This window comes from Alligator mississippiensis, chromosome 4 (genome assembly GCF_030867095.1).
Source record: "Alligator mississippiensis isolate rAllMis1 chromosome 4, rAllMis1, whole genome shotgun sequence".
In the NCBI taxonomy this organism is placed as follows: domain Eukaryota; kingdom Metazoa; phylum Chordata; order Crocodylia; family Alligatoridae; genus Alligator; species Alligator mississippiensis.
Window position 1 is genome coordinate 118,538,789 of NC_081827.1, and position 19,779 is coordinate 118,558,567.

Here is a 19,779-nt window from a genome sequence, read left to right on the forward strand (position 1 = left end):
ATTACACACACCCTCTGAAATTACAAAATGTACTATATCCTGTATAGGAAGCATGCATGCTGTATATGGAAGGCAAGAGACAAAATATTGTAGGAAACATTGGGCATATCTACACGAGATGCTATGTTGCCATAGCAATGAGCTACGGCAACTAGCTGGTTGCTACAGTGACATAGCATCAGAGGGCACTAACCATGACGATGCTGCTACTGCACAGCAGGGTCAGAAACAAACCATGTGCCACTGGGATTGCACAGTACTAACTGTGCAGTGGGGCGCACGTGTAGATAGACCCGCTGGGAGGTAACTATATGGATCCCACTACTCTCAAGCTGATGTCTAAATCAGAAGGAAACAAAATAGTCAATATTGGTAGCATTTTGGCAGTCATCCTATTTAATTCCAACAAGGGCAAGAAACCAAGTTTTAAAAAACAGATTTTAAAATATTTAGAAAAAGGATTATATTATATGCTTGCCTGTGTTAGGAGGGGACCAAAAGGTCCCTTCCAGTTCTGTTCCTTATATTCCTAATTAAAAACTACAAGGGCTCTGTTGCAGTATATCCTGCAGTTCTCCTTAAGAACCCCAGCTCAGAGGCAGCACCTGGCCCGATCCAACTCTTTTCCAACCCTGAACTGGGGCAGCATCCAGCCTGCTAGCAGCCCGCCCAGGTGGCCCCAGGGGGTGCCGCCACCTCAGAGGGAAGGACCAGGGCAGCTCAGGGGCTTCTTGGCCCCTTAGCAGCTTGCCCCCTGGTTAGAGAAGAGGCGGGCAGGCTCCACCAAAGAAGATCAAGCCTCTCGCTGCTTCTGCCTTCAGCAGGCGCCTGATCATTTTTTCTGCAGAGCCTGCACACCTCTCATGCAGCCAGGGGGCAAGCTGACAGCTGCATCATTGCAATTTGCAACATTGCAAAATAAACATGAGGATGTAGTTTAGTTTGCAACGATGAAACTTATTTAAAACCCCCAAAACTCCAGAACACGCACAGCATGACACCATTAAGACAGACAAAGTGACATTTTCATCAGGTGTACGTGGCAATGCTGTCATGTGTACAAGCGCTCTATGTCACGGTCACTGTCACAGTTGACACTGTGATAAGACCTCGTATGCAGGATCTTTCAGATGGTTACGCCTGGTCAGTATTAGATCTAATTGGTGCCAGTACCCTGATCTTGGATATTTCTATAATGTCTTTTTTTGTCATTTTCCCCAGTGAAATAGGTGTTGGTAACACAGATTTTGACTTGCACGAACTTCTAACACTCACTGGCCATTTTCAATCATGTTAACAATTCTGTGTTTGCCCAGAATACCAGGCCAGTTCTTAAAACTACATCCAACTCTTGCATTGAATTTGCCAAGTATTATAACTGTCTTGTTTCTGTGAGTTTTCTCCAAATATTCAAAAAGTTTTTTGAAAACGTTCTCATCTTTGTTGTTAGCTTGAAGGGTAGGTGCATAGGGTGTTTATACACATGCTCTGGGAGTGGGGGAGGGTCACTTTAATTACAGTGGCTCTGAGAATCACTTTAATTAAAGCACCAGGAGCATCTTGTGCATTAGTGTCCCCGTGCTTAATTATGGCGAAATGGGTGCTTTAACTAAAGCTTGTTCAACGAGCTTTAGTTAAAGTGCCTCACTGCCATTTTTAAGTGCAGGGACACTGATACATGAGATGCTGGAGTCAGCTGGAGCGTTGTAATTACCACACTCCAGCAAACGTAATGAATCAAGCCTGCTTAATTACAGTGCATCAGAGCAGCATTGTATATAGGTGCCCATAGGCACTAAATGTGATGAAGGCATTCTTTGTATGTATTCTGAGCATCATAAGTCGAAAAGATACAGCAATGGGGTTTTCACAGAAAGATAGTAGGTGGTTTCTAATAGCAAAACCTACTCCCCAGCTCTCTCCTTTCTCCTGTTGGCTTCCCATGTCAAAATATGGTGTAATCATTCTCTTGGATAGACTCTGTATCTGAGAGCTGAATTTCTGATAATGCAGCAATGTCAATTCCAAGTCTAACCAATTCATAGTTTAGTAGTATTGTTTTCCATAAATCAGAGTCTGAATTGAACCCAGGGTCCCAGTCTGAATGTTCCAGCCTGCAAGTTGCTTTATCATTTCGGCCAGTACAGATCACACTAAGATCTTCAGCATGTACGCCTAGGCAAGAGTATGGCAGAATAGGGGCCGCCCTAGACTTACCATCCCCCCCAATTAGTCTCGAGAGGCTCATGTACATGCCACAATTTTTGCCCTTTCATGCACTGCAACTGCGTGTCTGTTTGCACAAACAGGATTTCCCGACACTTTAAAAGTCCTTCCTGTGCATTAAACTAAAACTCCTCAGATGTAGTTTAGTTTGGCTCGTTGGAAATTAAAGCGTCACATCCGTGGATTTGCTGCATGCAAACACAAAGGCACTCAAAGACATGTAATGAGCCTCTTTGTTCACCAGATGGTGCTGTGACTTTTTTTGTAGTCCACCCCTTCGAATTGCTTTTGAATTGCTTCCACTTCTTTTTTTCCTTGTGTGGTCTGCCAGCTCCCTGCTTCCACGGCTTAGTGGCAGGGCATGGGCAGGCAGCGCTAAACCGTCTCATTGTCCTATAGCGCTGGCCAAGGACCTGGCTTAATTAATTTGAAAACCTAGTGCATGTAAACACAGATGCAACGCTCCAAAATAAAGAAGTTTAAATTTTATAAAGCTATTTAATTTAATGAGGATTAAATCTGTGGTGTGTACAGGCGCCCAAGAAGACTGTGATCATGTACCAAAAGGTAGAAGGACCAATACCTGACATCACTCTGGAGGATAAAGCTCTTGGTGTCATCGACAGTTTTTGTTACTTGGATTCTATGATCAGCAGGAATCTTGACCTTCAGACTGAACTGGCTAACAACTGTAAAAGCAGCTAAGAATTTTGGGCTATTATAGAAACATGCATGAAATAACAGCAAAATATCAGCTAAGGTGAGGATGTGAATCTATAAGACTTGCATGCTGTCATCCCTGCTTTATGGTTCAGAAACATGGACTACATATGCTAGACACATCAAGAAACTGAGCATCTTCTGTATATGTCTGTGTGAGATCCTGAAAATAAAATGGGAAGACCGAATACCAAACAAAGAGGTACTGGAGCATGCAGGATTGACATACTTAGGAACCATTATCAATTAGAGGAGGCTGTGATGGATCAGCCATGCCAAGACAATGGGAGACCATATCCTCAAAAATATTCTTATAAGTGACATCTGAGATGGCTCTAGAAAGCGGGGTTGCCCTCTATGGGGTACCCTGACTTGTGCAAGAATAATATGAGTCATTCAACACCAACAAAGAAAGCTGAGAGGAGTGCGCAGAATCCTGATTGATCTGGAGGGAACGTCTGGCACAGGGTGCAGCTGTACATTAAGTGGTCTTGATTCATAAGATGGAAACAAAGCAAGAAAGAATAAATCAGAATGCTGTAAACTTGGACTCCAACTCAGACAACATGTGGATCTGTGAAACTTGTAACAAGCTGTGTTGCTCTCAAATTTGGCTCGTCAGCCACAAACAGATTCAGCAGGCATCTGACTATACCTCTTATGTGTATACCATGATCCAGAGGATCAACTTTTGCCTACTAAAAGCAGTTCTGAAAATGCATTTCCACTTAACTGACTTAAACTGAAGAAAAAAAGAAAGCAATATTTCAACAATGGACACTGAAGAAGTGGGTTCCTAATTATGTAGCAAGTTTACATGTACTGAATCTCTCTTGGGTTATGTTTTCCGAAGAAATAACAGTTATCTTTTCAACTGGTCACTGACATAGTTCTTTGTGCAATTAAAAAAATTAATGACATATAGAGAAATGACAATTTTTTCATCATTTTTTTTCTTCCACCAAACTCCCATGTATTTTGAATTTTGCAAACTTGGGTTATTAATCATGTCTTAGGCATCAGATTCAGAAACAGTTTGTCAATTGTCACTCTTAGCACTGTTGGAATATGTCCTTAACGCATAGAGCATACTACCAAACATGGACTGACTTAGACGTTTCAAACTTGTTTTGTTAAAGAGTGTCATAAGATCTTATACAACGCATCAGGAATGATTACTAATTTCAGATCCCACTGTGATCCTGCATCCTTCATTTGCACACATACCTTAGCCAGACCTTAAGAAATTTGATGGCAGCTGGGTGGGAAAATACTGATCAATGTCAAGTCTAGGGTTGACCCTATAAACTCATCTCTCTGCACTAGGCTTAACAACAATTTCTGTTGGTTGACTCTTAGGCCGCATAAAAAAGTTTAACTCTTGCATGAAGATATTCCAATGCACTTTATGGAGGGGGACTTTTTAATCAGCCAAACATCCAAATATGGGAAACCTGCAATCCTGTTTCCACAGGTGCACTGCACTTATTGAAAGCACCTTTGTTAGAGACCCCAAGTGGAAAGCCTGCAGAGGAGGACCCTGTATTAAAATGGTCCTGTCCCATTACAAATCATGGGTAACATGTGTAAGGGTCTTATAAAAATGTAAAAATAGTAATTTTGTAAATTGAGTGATGCCAGCTAGTCCCCTTCACTTGAAGACAGAATTATGGTGGCTGGCTTGAATTTGAGCTTGCAGATGAATTAGTTTAGCTTTCTTAAGTGCCAAATAGGGTTACCAATTTCCCTCATTTTTTATTGGAACCAGAAAGCAAACCCTGTAAAAACACTTTGCCTTGAGGTCTCTGGGAACTTTCTTAAACACTCTCAACTTCCACAAGGAGTGAAAATCCTCCTGGAGTAAATTCTTACCAAGAGTATCTCTTAGAAGGCATGAAGAAGGTAATTTGTGGTAGACAGCATGTAGAATTGTGTGGCAAAACCATAAGCTCCAGCATGCAGGACCAAGCACTCCAGTGTTATCCAAGTTCAACCTGAACAGAAGTGAGCCAGTAGGTTTCAAGATGGAAGAGGAAAAGCAACTGGTTATGTGCATCCCTCCACCACCTCAAACTTCCTGACAGCTGGAGGAATCTTGCAAGTGGCTCAACCAAATCCTGAAATAAGATATGGATCCTTGCCACTTGCCTTATCAAGTCAGGAAAATTACCATCACTCCTCCCTTCCTCAGACAGTTGGAGACAGGAGAGCATGCAGAAAAGAAAACCCACAAAAATCTGCATGTGGCACCTCAGCTCCTGAGGACAGATGGACCAGTTCTGGGCCTAGTGTCCTGAGCCAATTGAAAAGGATAAAATGGAGGGCTGGGAGGGTGGATAAGGAGCCTACAGCTTCGGTTCTTGAGCTGGAAAACCGTTCTATAACCAATAAGGGTACACTGGAAAGGAAGGCAAACATCTCTAGTGCCAATGAGCTGCTGGCTGGTCACCACCCTGTATACAAATAACACAATGTCTAGATCTTTTCTTTGGCCTGTAGAATTGGAGGGGAAAAAGGGGAAAGAGGTGGAGATTCTTACATGTGCCCCACATGGGAACTAGAGTATGAGATGGATATGGAAGAAGCTACCTCTGTAGTCAGTGCTAACGTACTTGGAACAGAGGCTGAAGCACCAGGGCTTAGTGCCTATTTGGTACCTGGCTTCCTTGAGGGGTGACCCAGGAAGGAAAAAAAAAACCAAAAAAAAAAAACCACACTTTGGAGAATCACAAGACCACTGGGGCTGATGACCAGGAAGCAGAACTTGGCTAAACAGTCTCTACAGTCCCCTTGAGGAAAATCAAGGGAGGTGACAGTAACAGTGAAGAAACCGGTAGCACCAATACATTTCAGTCAGATTTAGAGACAGAGAGCTTGAGCTTGGTTGTCTTCTCTTGATTAGAACATACTGGGGAAGCAGAAGGCATGCCCAATGTCAAAGGCTTGGTATTCAGTGACAATGGTGGTCCTGCTGGACAGGTCCACTGTGATCTCAGTGCTATGGAGCCCAGGTCTCTGAATTTCTCTAGGAAACTATGGAGGGCAGGAAATCTCACATTCTGTTCTGTGACTCAGCAACCTCCTCAGAGAGGAAGTGATAGCTGCCTACTTTTGAAATGAGGCAATTCATCATGTCTCTACAGTTATGATTGGTTACCTACTTCTGGAATGGGATCTGGAGTACCAAAGGTAGACCAAGTGCTTCACTAGTGCTGAAAAGGGCTATGGAGATACAGTGCCAGATAGTATTCAGTGTCAGGCTGAAGGCTTCATTCTCAGACCTGAAGCTGACCTAATGGCCTAAGAGGAACATCCGAAGCTTCATCTTTCTCCTGCTTCTCATCCTGGATTTGAAAGACTTTGAATTTTATACCTTTCTGCTAGTAGAGGGTGGGATACATCCACCCACTATGAGTAAAGGAAACTGTTTGAGGTGGAGATACAGTGAGACCTTGGTGATACAAACATCAAAAAGGAAAATAGGAGATTATTGTGCCCGAGTGATAATGATGAATAAAAATAAAAGTGGTCACCCAAAAGAGAAAATGAAGGAGAAAATAAAACAAAAGGAGGTTTTTAAAATGATGGCACCATATGGCACACACAAATTAAAACCTACCAGTGGGAGAGGTGACAAGGATGACAATCCAAGTCCGAAGTGTGAAAGCTTCTCACTTTGCTCCAAAAAGACTTAGGGAAGTAGAGGGGTAACAAATAGAAGAAAAAATAGAAGACAAGGAATAAAAGAAAATAGTAAAGTTAACGAGAAAGAAGCTGTACATGGGCTTTGAACAAAAAGTAGGTTAGGAAGCAGAATGACAAAGAAAAGCTCGGACTTGACTAGGAAACTGAGAAGAACCGAAGAGCAGGAAATGTGCACCCATCCTTTAATGTCCTCAGCATGAAAAGTGTGTGAAGTGCAGTGCTGGAGGGCACACTATGGAAGCTGTCAAGTCAAGAGGATCTCTGGGTAAAGCTCACACCCACAAGCAAGATTGTGTCTATGCTCAGTTACTAAGGAAAACCTTCCACTACATGTGCACAAACCCATGTCCTCAATGACACTTATACAAGTCTACAAAGCTTGTAATGAATTTGCTCAAGTGTAATTGGTTTGGAACTAGTACACACTCCTCTTTAAATTTCACAAGATGGCAAAGAATCTAGTTTATTCTTAATTATGTATCTGGTTCTATGGAGATAACAGGAAAAAAGTTATTTGTTTTATTGAAACAAGAATATGATTCAGAATATCTTCAGGGTGAAGATCCACTGAGAAAAAAGGTGTCCTTTTTTGGTTTTGTTATAACAAGACACTTGTCAGAAAAGAAACTGTACTTCTAAGGCAGTGTGTAAATGCTTCATGTCTAAGTCAGAATTGATTCAAACTCATCTGAAGCCATCATGGTTTATTTGGACTTAGTTTAATCTTGAGGGTGTTTTATGAGGAATAATGGGTGTTCTCCTTTTGCTGCTTCTGTCTGACAGCAATAGCTATGTTCAACAAATGGATGCCTTTGGCAGAAACCTTTGTACACAGATAAGAAATGAAAACTGATGAGCTGAAACGTAAAAAAATTAAATAATACATTAATCTGGAAAGTATAACTTCTCCAGCAACTTCAGTTTTTGACTTGCAGGCCTTCACCAACACAATCACACAATATGTAGGAAACTGATAATCCTTAGCAAGTACTATATCATAATATATATTTCTTACAGTTATAGATACATGAAATTCAGAGACAGAGTTCAAGTTAAATTTAGAATTATAATTTCCTATTTATACGTGAAAAAAATCTAAGAATTTTGTACCAACGCATGCTTGCAAAATTTTATTCACCCACTTGCCTGTGAAGAATATTTTTCGGCAGAAAAGACAATAAATGTATTACATTACTACTACTGTGATTGCTGTTATGGTTATATCCTGTTTTTCATACTCTGGTAATTTTTGTGCATGGGCCAGTTAAGTTCTTTTAACTGTTTAGCAAGGCTACAACATGTCTTTTTTTTTTTTTTTCCAATAAGCATCTGAAACTGAAATTAAACATTTATTTTTAACAAGCTCTGCTTTCTTTTAAAGGGTAAATTATGAATCAGATCACAAACAATACCACAGGTTGGAGACTCAGCTCACCTCCTGAGAACACTTAGCTTATCCCAGAAACTTTACATGGATGCTCTCATTGAGATAAAGTGTCTGGCCATTCCATCCTGTCCCCTGTCCCCCATCCTACCCCCAGTTAATAGCAAGCTTTCCTACTTTTCACTACAGACATAAGTCTGACAGATGCTGCCTGTTGGGTTTTTAGTGTGCTGTCAATAAAGTTTACTGCTGTCCAAGATGTTGCCATGACTACTCCATGGATCCAGCTGCTGTTCTACAACTAGCCTGCTTATCTCATGTAATATTCACAGCACAAATTCTTTTACCCATAGCTCACTTTACTTTCTCTGGCATTTATCTGTACTGCACTTCTGTGTTTGACCTTTGAATACTGAAAAATGAGAGGGTGAGTGAGTGAAAGGAGATGGCTTAGTACACAGGTTCTTCCTTTCAAGTTAGTAGCTATGTGCCACATGGGAAAGTGCACTAGATGAGACATTTTTTCTGTTATCCAGTTAGCAGTGAAGAGAGTTGAGTTGCTTTACAGACTCCAAATACACAATTAAATACCTTGTTAGAAATTTACTTATGTGAATGTAGTTATAGCAAAAAAACCCAACTAAAGTCCCTGGAGACTATCATCATCTATTAAGTCACCTGTACAGAGCAACAAGTCAAGCTGCCCTCAATACAGTCAACAAGTAGGGGTGTGCGAAGCGGGCCCTATTCGATTTGGATTTGGCCTGAATCAAGGACAGTGATTCGATTGTTGATTCAGATCACTGTCCCTGATTCAATTTGGCCAAATCTGAAGATTCGATGCTGATTCGGAGAATCAGCGATTTGGACACAAACACAAGTTTAAAAGTTTTTTCTACATACCTTGAGGTAGCAAGCACGGCTGCAATGCTGGGGCACACGAAGCATCCCACGGGAGGGCAGGCAGGGGAACTCCATGTGCTCAGTGGTCCCCTTGCACGCTCCCTGGCAGGCCTGGAAGTGGACCGGAAGTGCTTCTGGTCCACTTCCCGGTTTGCAGCCGAGTGTGCTGTGGAGCCCCTCGTGCCTCTGTGGGATACTCCATGTGCCCCAGCACTGCAGCACTCATGAGCCACCTGCTACCTAGAGGTATGTAGAAAAAACATTTGAAGCTGTGTCTATGTCCAAGTGGGGAAGCCACAGGCCCCACCAGTTTTCTGCTCTCATAGCAGGGCACAGGGCTGCAGCTGGGCTGGACCAGCTCTGCACAGCAGCTGCCTCGCGTGGGCAAGACCAATTGTGGGACCCAGCACAGGAGGAAGCACCATGCTGCCATGGCTGCCAAGGTGAGGTGCAGCAGCACTGGTGGCAGCACAGAGTTGTGCCCCCTGCTGCTGCTGGGCAGGCAGGGGGTATCTCGTCTTGGCAGCACAGCACTTCCTCCTACACTGGGTCCCACCCACTGGGCTGCAGAGGTGATTTCTGCCCAAAGTTGGTTCATCCCAGATGCAGCCCGCACCCCCTGTGGGTGCAGAAATCTGAGGGAGGGGGCACATGCCCCCTGAACACATCACCTGCCCCACACACCCACCCTGTTCCCCACATACTGGGGGCTAGGCCTGAGGGTGGAAGGCAGTGGGTTGGGAATGAAGGTCACCAGTAGGGCTGGGAGGAATGTGGCTTGGGAGTGAGAAGAAATGGCATGGGTGGGGGCAAGGCATTGGCATATCAGGGCTGCTCAGCAACACAGGGACAGGACACAAGACCCTCATTCTGGTGAGTGAAGGGGGTAGGGGAAGCTCTGATTTTCCATGAGAAAAAAATCAAAATCAAATGGCAAAATATAAAAGATATTTAGAATTTATTTTATTATAATGATTGAGGCACTGGTAGGCTTCCAAATTGCTTTAAAATTGTAAATATATCAATAAAACATTGTATTCAACTGATAAAACTGAGAAAACCAGGATCCCCGAGAGTCACGATAGACATTCACAGTGGGGTGTAGGGCCCAGACATTAAATTTAGATTTTTGCCTATAGTATTGATGATAAAATTCTGATGAGAACATTGCAATTGGGGTTTTTTGTTTTGTTTTGCCAAAGAGCTATTTTTATTGCTCTAAAGTGCAAGTTGTGTGTAAGGGTTGGATTCTATACATTTTAAAAATAATTAATTTTTTTTAAAACTTTTTACTAAACTCTCATTTTATTTACAAGTTAAAATGAAAAAATACCAATGAATACTATTCAATAAAAGGAGAGAGAAAAAGGAAACCATACCTTAACTTACACTGTAACATCAGTACTGCCACCAAACTCTTTATAAAACTTAATACTTTAAACCAGAGGGTCCCAAAGTGTGGTCCATGGACTAAATGCGGCCTGTGAGCCCCTTTGATCCGGCCTATCAGGGGTTCTCAAAGTGTGGCCTGTCACCCAAGACTGACACTTAGAAATGTCCCTTCAGGGCCAAAGCTTTGGGAACTCCTTTAAACAAATGTTGTTTATCTGGCATCACTGAGAAGAAGAATGGAGGGAAAGGAGGAAGAAGCATCGCAAACGTAATAGCTAATGTAATCCTTAGACAAGTAAAAAGGGGAATACTAAATAGATGTAGCAAAGTGATCTTGCCTATGTAGGCAGAGCTGATAAGATTGCTACTAGAATACTGTATCCATTGTTGTATTTGTGCTTTAAGAAGGACGGGGAAGCATCAGAAAGAGTTCAAAAGAGCACCACAAAAATAATCTAGAGGCTGAAAAGCATGCCTTATGATCAGAGGACTTTTCATTTTGGCTGACAAAGTTATAAGAAGTTGTAGTAACTAGAAGCCAAAGGTAGACAAATTCAGCTTTTGACATACAATACAACTTCCTAAGAATGAGACTAAGTACTAGAACAGAAATTATGTGGTTTGCCCATGTGCTGTGGAGATGGTTGCGATTCCAGATCTCAGAGTCCTTGAAACTATTAACTACCTGTGAATTCCCTTCTTTCATGGGGCACAGGAAGAATAAGCAGCTCTACATTGTCCTTAAAAAAAACCTCATAACACTGCAGCTTTTAAGACAACAAATGTAATGAAATCTCATGTTTCAGGGCTTTAGCCAGTTGCCTGTAAGAGTCTGAAGGATATTTTTCTCCTTAATACAAAGTTGGCTCGATGCACTGTTCTTTTCCTATCTTCCTCTAAAGACAAGATGTGGCTCCAAACCCTCTCTCAGATGTTCAGCTCATATTTATTATTCACATGTTCAAACTGATAAGCAGATCTGGAGTTGGAAACAAATATTCTTCAAGTCAGATTGGCTAAGGTCTTGATGGTTTTCTGTCTTCCTGAGACATGCAGTGTGAACTGCTCATTAGTACTGGAGCAAATCAACGGCCTGCCACTGCAGGGGCCTCAGGCACTGGTAGCACTTTTCTTCTGTTCTCCGCCTGTGACAATTCCTAGGCTGAAATTCTTTAGTCTAATCCAAGGTCCAGAGCCAATTAGAAGAAAGAGGGAGAAATTGAATGACCTGTGATTTGCAGAAGACCTGACAATACACTACTCTACTGGTAATCTAGCCTTAAATTCTAAGAAACTACAGTATTATACAAATCTAAGGTATGAAATAGAAACTGTTGCCTGAGGATCTAAACTTACACATGATCCAGTGACTCCTTTTTCCCCTGTTAGAGATCTACTCAAGTAGTGACCAGACCCAGCTATTCTCTATTTATGTAATTTGCTGCATTCATGGCCAAAAACAAAAAGACTTCAAAGCTAGTGAAAGCTGGTTAGTGTCTTGTGATTTATGGATGAAAAAACTATGAAATCTACAGTATTAAGATCAATAGCGAAGTCAATATTTTTATAATTAGTTAAAACAACACAAGCTAGAAACCTACTATCTACTCTAAACACCTACTTAGGGTACTATCTTCCTTGTCTAAACCAACCCAGAAAAATGTTTGCCTAATCTGCACTAAATTAGGATGGGGGGCAGGGGAGAAAGAAAATGACAGCTAACATGAAGATAACTCAAATCTCCCACACAATACAGCAAAGAAGATCCAAATAAACTATTAGATAAAAATACAAAACAAAATACCTAAAAATAAAATATTGTTAAGAATGTAATATAACAATTAAGAAACATCATTACCATTCCAAAAAAGGAAGATGAACAGGACACCAGCTATTATCAGACATCTATGTGCTAATGTGGTCTCAAATATCCATCTTTTAAGGTCACACAGCATTGGACCAATTTAAATCCAGGAAGGCTATTCAGCTGCTAACCGCTCAAAATGCAATTATGATAGTCCTATAAGTTATTCACCCAGGATACCCCGATTCCACAAAGATTTATAAATGTGCTTAATTTTAATTTATCAAAAGTCCAAATGAAGTCACTTATCTCATATAATTGAGGTTCTTATCATATCAAATTACTGCTGCAAAAATTATTGAGAGAGATTTCTACTGTCCATGCTTATGACCTTTCTGACTCTTGCACTCACCTTCATTTCTTTCAAATGATGAACCAATCTGCAAGTGGGGTTTACTGTTTTACAACAGCCATTGCTAGTACTTCAAACCAAGTCCTCAGACATGGCAACAGCATGGCAGCATTAAGTATGTTACACTTAAAGCTTTAAACCAAAGAGGATTTTGAGTTAGAGTGCAAGAGGCAGAACATCTCTCAACGTTTGAAAACGTATTCCCCTCTGATCATTTGTTCTACTCACTGAAACACAGATTTTTTCATTAAAATTTTCCAAAAAATATTTTCCTTCTAAGACCGAAAATGAGAAACTTCAATGTAATAGGCAACTTTTTAAGAACAATATTAAACAACTCAAATACTCAAGTCCTGATGCATCTCTCAAACCTCCAAGAAAGGGTAGCCTTGTTTTTGCATATATATTATCAATCTGTGGGAGCAAGCTGACAAATCTGGGGCGTGGGGGGGGAGGAAGGAAGGAGGGGGATTGGGGAGAGATATAAAGATATAAGCATTATACGTGCTAACCTGCTGGGTACATCCTCTTCTGTTCCCTTGTCTAGCACACTGCTCAGGTTATGCTCTGCCAGAGTCTCTTCAGGAACCTCTTCCAGTTCTTCTTCCTGCTGGAGTGACAATCGATAATTCTCCAGCTCAATCCGCTCAGGTGTGCCACGTAATCGTTTTGCAAGGTTGGGCTCCTCCAATCCATTTACATTAGGACCTACAGAGCAAACCAGTGAACAGACAATAAATCTGATGAAACACAGTTTTTGGAAGCAATTTCAGAGCTGGGGTGTAAGACTAACACTGAAAAATAAGGCAAAAGAGTAATTCACATGGTTACCATGTTAGCCACTACTGAGAGAACTTGAAAGGAAGTCATATTGTAAAATGGACAAGTTGTTACTGCTTTTGGCCAATGGACACTAACAAAATGTTATGCATCCTGGTTTTGTGGAGAAACAAGAATATTCTAGTTGCAAAAGCCAAGGCCATGTTCAGGAAAGGACAGGGAGGCCTTTGCCATGGGGACTTATCTATTCCTCCAAAGATAAGGAATGCCTCAACTAAAGGAGACAAGGGAACACTCCTGCTGCAGGAAGCCAGAACTATTACCACTGAAGCCACTTCAAGACAGGAGCAGGAGTGCCGTTATTGCTTAGGGAAATGTCAGCCCCTGAGGACCATCAGGTCTCCTTTGCTCTGGACCTAACCATACTTTCTCTCAAGATATATACAAAAACTTCAACCACAGCTCTGTTAACACAATTTAGGTCTGACTTGCCCCTTTTATAATTCTAGGCTGGAGCCATATGCACACCTCAGCCAATGAACCTCAGTCAGAACCTGATTTTCCTTAGGCAAAGGAACACGAAACTTGAATATACCTGTTACATTATCAAACCCAGTCCCCTAGTACCACACAAACTCATATTCTAGAACTCTGTTTATACACTTATCTCGTTTCAACTTATAACCAAATTTTGGTTTCTTTCCCCATTACTCCTTTTGATAGGATACTCCCAAATGTCAGGCTCCTGATGGTTAGACATTGTTTTCATTCCCAGCCTAGGCTCATTCACAATCAGTTTACACCTGTTTGTTTTTGTGCCATTGGCTTTCATCCTAAATAGCTCTTTTCCCTTCCTGGGGTTTTCCTCCTTCCACACACCCGATTTATTTACGGAGAACAATCATTGTTTCTCAGCCTTCTTTTATGGCGGTAAACCAGCCAAGGCAAACTCTCAAGATAAGTTCTCCAATCCTCTGATCAGCCTACTAGCATATCTCTGCACCCACTCCATCTTGAATTCCTATTGTTTTTATACGAGTGGTCTGTACGTAGCATTTGAGGTGAAGACCTACCAATCTGTCTACAATGGCATTTATACTTCCCTGTTTTTGCAGAAAACACCTTACCTGATGCATCCTAGGAACACATTTGTCAACTTCACAGCTGCATCATGGGGGCTCATAGTATCTTGTGATTCATTCATATGCCAAGATCTTTTTATTCCCAGTTACTACCTAATGATTGCTCAGTTTGTAACACAGATTCTTGTTATTAGTTCCTTAGGGCATGACTGCACTTTTTACTATTACATTTTATCCCATTTTTTTCACTCTGTTTCTCACTGTAAACCAGTTTTTCCTGTATGAAACTCCAACTCCTCTCTGTGTTGATGATGCCTCCCAAATTTGTGTTATCAGAAAATTTCATTAGCATGCTTTGGCTTTTTTGTGCCAAGGTTATTAAATGAAAATATTATGTAAGATTAATTTCCAAATCAACTCTTGAGGAGAATCAATCAATTCTGCCAGTAACACATCATGCAATGTTTCCCCTTTCAACATCATCTGTCACTACCCAGTTTCTTATGTACTTTACACAGTGCCTGAACTCATGCAAATCACCCTAATTTAACTACTAATTTCTCAGGCAACACTAGATTAAATGCTTTAAATCCGCTCTCTCTTTCTTGCCTAGCAAATTAGTTGACTTAGTTATCAAATAGGTCTAGCACAACTTCCCTTAGTAAACCTATGTTGCATTTTATCTACTTCCTATCTTTATTTATTCTTTTCCTTGAAAAATTGTTCAAAGACTCATATTATTGAAATCATTTTAACAGGTCTGTACTTGCCTACAACATTTTCTCCTCCTTACTTAAACAGGACTACTATATTTGCTATTTTCCAGTCCTATGCTGCCACATTTAATTGGACCGATTGATAAAAATCCCCCCTGCTGGATTTACAATTTGATATGCCAGTTCTTCAAATATTCTAGAATAGATATTATCTGGTCTTCAGTCTTCCAGGTAAGCTTGAGTTCATCTTCCCCCACAAATGTGATCATTTCTATATCCACGTACTGCTTTTGCCTCCATGTTCATCCCTACTGAAAACTCAGGCAAAATAGTAATTCAATGATCGAGATGCACCTAGATAAACTTTAATGTCAACCCTATCCTCATTTCTTTTTCCTTTTCCTACTTTTATTTACCAGGTTAAAGAATACATTGCTATTTGCTTTAATTTCATTTATGAAGTCTAACTGTAAGACTTTTGGTAATCCTCACAATCTCCAGGACACAGCTTTCTTTGCTTATTAAAACCTTTTTCAATTCCTTGTAGACTCTCCGGTTATTCCCATTATCCTTTATGAAGCGATTATTTATTTGGATTCTTTCCTACAAGTTTTATTCCCCTTCATTGGCATACAAGTTTCAAACATTTTTTTTTTAGGGATACAGGTTTTCACTGTATTAGTCTACAGGCAAAAATATTCAGAACTCTTGGTGATATCTTTTATTTATTACACCAACTAAAAAGTTGCAATATTTTTTTCTTTACTTGCAAGCTTTTGGACTCTCACGCCCTTCCTCCGGCAAAGGAGAATGGACAGATTGTAACATTTCTCCTAGGTAGAAATGAAACTTAAAAATTGCACAGGAGAATAAAAAGATGTTATAGGTTCCCCTTGGTGGAAAAATTAATTTTATGCAAATTAAGCTCAAATAAAAGTTCAGGCTGTCTGTTTACTTCCAAGTTGTTTGATGGCAAGCAGGGTGTAATTTTTTTTCTTTTTTGCTATGATGTAAAGGCTGATGGAATGCATATGTCAAATTATGGGACAAAGTTAACACAGCAGAGAGTAGGGAACAGATCCAGGTGAATCTGGACAGGTTGGAAAAATGGGCAGAATGAAATAGGATGCTGTTCAACAAAGACAAGTGCAAAGTGCTGCACCTGGGCAAAAAGAACCACCAACACACTTACAGGCTTGGGGATGACCTTCTCAGCAGCACAGCAGCAAAATGGGATCTTGGAGTCATAGTTGAGTCTAAGATGAACACGAGTTGTCAATGTGACGAAGTGATCAACAAGGCTAACCACTCTTTATCATGCATTAGCAGATACATAACGAACAGGTCCAGAAAGGTGATGCTTCCCCCCTGTGCGGCACTGGTCAGACTGCAGTTGGAGTACTGTGTCCAGTTTTGAGTGCCGCACTTCAAGCGGGATGCAGAGAATCTTGAGGGTTTGGAGGAGGGCCACTCGTATGGTTAGAGGCCTTCAGGCAAGGCCCTACGAGGAGAGACTGACGGACCTAGATCTTTTCAGCCTTTGAAAGGAGGCTGAGAGGTGAATTTGTAGGCAGCCACAAGATCATCAGAGGAGGGCAGCAGGGAATAGGAAATGCTCTATTTACTAGGGCACCCCATGGAGTAACTAGGAACAATGGCCACAAAATTGACAGAAAGCAGATTTAGGTTGGACATTAGAAAGAACTTCTTCACAGTAAGGGTTGCCAGAATCTGGAATGGGCTTCCAAGGGAGGTGGTGCTCTCCCCTACCTTGGGGGTCTTCAAGAGGAGACTGGACAAGCATCTAGCTGGGGTCATCTGACCCCAGCACTCTTTCCTGCCCAGGGCATGGGGTCAAACTCTATGACCTACTGAGGTCCCTTCTGACCCTAACATCTATGAATCTATGACTCTCCTGGCTAAGCAGTTCTGTTGCGGGGAATTTGTTTTCCAAGTATGAAAATTCAGCTCAAACAAAAGACTGGATGGAGCAAAGGTGGAATACTCCAGGTCTCTGGATGTTGGATTTTTGCTTCTTTTTTGTAAAAATTATGAAGTTTTCATTTCATAATAAAAAACTTCATGATGATAATTTCTGCCAGTATTTCTCTCTCTAATTATACAGGGATCTTTTACATTGTGAATGTGTCCAATGGAAAGTGGGTAGGGATCACCGTATTGCTACATGATCTAAAGCACATAAACCTACTCAAAGGTCAGAACATCGTCCTGCCTTTCCAAGGATATTTTTGGTCTCTACCCTTTCTTGCTCCAAAAAGGTCTTACATTATGTCAGCATTTTAAAACTGTGTTCAACAGAACTGAACTGTTTAACGGCTAGGATTCATGCTTTAGTTCATTCTCTGAGATGCCTAGGTGGTGATACCATGTCAAACAAAGCTATTTTTGTAACCTGTGTTACATTCTCTAGCTCTGAGTTTTCAGCATCAAGGGATTTGACCCAGAATGCTAATCTGCCAATCCTGGGCGACAGCAAGCGAAATGGATTATGGATAATGGAAGAGGACCATGTCAAGCCTATAGTATATTCTCACAAAACAAGTTTTCCATACTGGACTTTGCAGATTACAGTGTATTCTAGTTAGATCCAACTCTCCCAGCATGTACAGCTTTCACATGCTATTTCTGGCTTGTCCTCTTTCTTTTTTGCCTACTCTGTTTATTCTGCAATACAGCCATATAGTTCAGAGATATAAGAAAGGATAAAAGAAGGAAAGATAAAAATTGCTTCTCCACAGGTTTTTTCACCCTTTTTCCTTCTTCAGAGCCTTTGTGTTCTTGTCAGATTCTCAGAAGAAGAATCTTTTTCAGAGTATGGTTAAGACCACTAAGAAAAAAAAAAATTCACTGCAAGGATAGAGAGATAAAAATAGTAGGCGCTTCCCCATTTAGAGGGGGAAACCAAACTGACATTTATACAGGCTAATGATAGTCATGTAAGCAACCCCCAGACATGTGCGTTAGGCAAAAGTTAGTAGACTTGCACCTATAACCCTATGCCCCCAACATGCATAGGGCAAGGAGAATTAAAATCAACCCTACCACAACATATGGAGACATATGAAGTGTCTCAGTGGAAGTATCTATAGAATAAAGTTGATAAGAGAAGGATAAAAGTTATGTGTAAGCTGTATGACGAGGGAGTATAGGTAAGCTAAGGTATGCTTGTGTGCCTCGCATGTGTTGTATGCCACAAAATCTCAAGAAAGTGGGAAGAACATTCCCAGATGCACTTGGGGAATAATGCAAGACTGATTTTATTCTTTATAGGTATGAAATTCAGAAGAACAACTGGCCAGAACCCTCCATTTTATTTTGCATAGGAAAAATACAGTTTTCTATTAGAGACTAGGATCTACAAAGATCAACTTACTGCTAGCTTGGAATATAGACTTCTAGTAGATAGCCCTAATTGGACACACCTTGCACCAAGGGTTTGTTTTAAGTCTCTAAAAAACTATCAGGCTCCGCTTGGATGTCAATAAAAGCAGTACCAAACCTGCCAATTAAACACAAATGGTACAAATATTAACCGATCCCAAGCTGTCTGCATCATTAAATAGAGAAGGAAAACTGCTACTTCACAGCTTTAGGAGCACTGCCATTAATACAAGCAGCTTCTCTTACACTTGCTTTCTTACAAAAAAACTAGGTGGAGTGAAATTGATGACTACTGGCCAGATTGCACAATTCAGTAGATTAATAACATTGTCAAGATCACTCCTGGTTCACTAGGGTCTGCAATGCTAGACAGAAGAAAATTTAAACCTTCCCCAGACATCTCTTCCTCAGTGACACTCTATTCCAGTAAATGGTTCCCACAGAACAATGGTTTTTCAATTTTTTTTGGCTACATACCCCTTTACCTGCAAAGTATTGCTGCTTGTTACCTCTTCACCTGACACTAATGTCACAGATGTCAATGCGTGCCAATGCCATTACTCAACTTGTGTTGACCAAGCAGAAATAAGGCCACCATTATTTAAATTTAGGCACATACTCCTTGGTAAGCCATGGCATGCCCCAGGTTTTAAAAAAACTGCCATAGAGTACTTGAAGATAACAGGGCTGCTGTTCAAGACATCAGTAGAGGAACATGTTGCTCACAAACAAGCATAAAGCTACTCTATAGCACTGCCTGTAGAATACCCTTGTAAGGAGCACACTGATTAACCCCCACCTGCCACTACCTGAACAACAGCTGCATGATGTACATAGATTCAATGTAGTCAAACTAGAAGCTACTCACAAATTGATAGAAAGGGGCCAATGAGACTGCATATGATGAAATAAAAAGAAAAGTGATGTCATTAACCAACAAAACACTGGGAGCACACCTGAATGCTAGAAGTAGCTTGTTACCCAATCAAGGAATCAGCTCAAAAATCTAAAAATGACATCCTAAATAGGAAAAACATTTTCAGGACCTGACTCAATGGTTCTGTATTTTGGAAGAGCTGCTGACTACAAACAGTACATAGATCATCCCTAGGGAACTGTTTTTCCTAACAGAACAGGCTGCTTAGCTGTTGTGTGAAAGCTGCCAGAGCTCCTTATTTATCTCACCCCTGACGTAGCCTAACTCTTGTAAAGAGCCCTGCATCCAGAGATAACATTCCAGTGCTGAAGTGCCC

General features: G+C 40.9%; 1 protein-coding gene across 8 annotated transcripts in view; it reads right to left on the minus strand.

Annotated features, from left to right (window-relative positions):
- MICAL3 (microtubule associated monooxygenase, calponin and LIM domain containing 3) overlaps positions 1-19,779 on the minus strand; it is a 261,969-nt gene that overhangs the window by 59,735 nt on the left and 182,455 nt on the right. For all 8 annotated transcript variants that reach the window (XM_059726523.1, XM_059726524.1, XM_059726525.1 and 5 more), the window contains exon 21: positions 13,059-13,254. In XM_059726523.1, the coding sequence (XP_059582506.1) occupies positions 13,059-13,254 (196 nt within the window). The remainder of the gene's footprint in view (positions 1-13,058; positions 13,255-19,779) is intronic.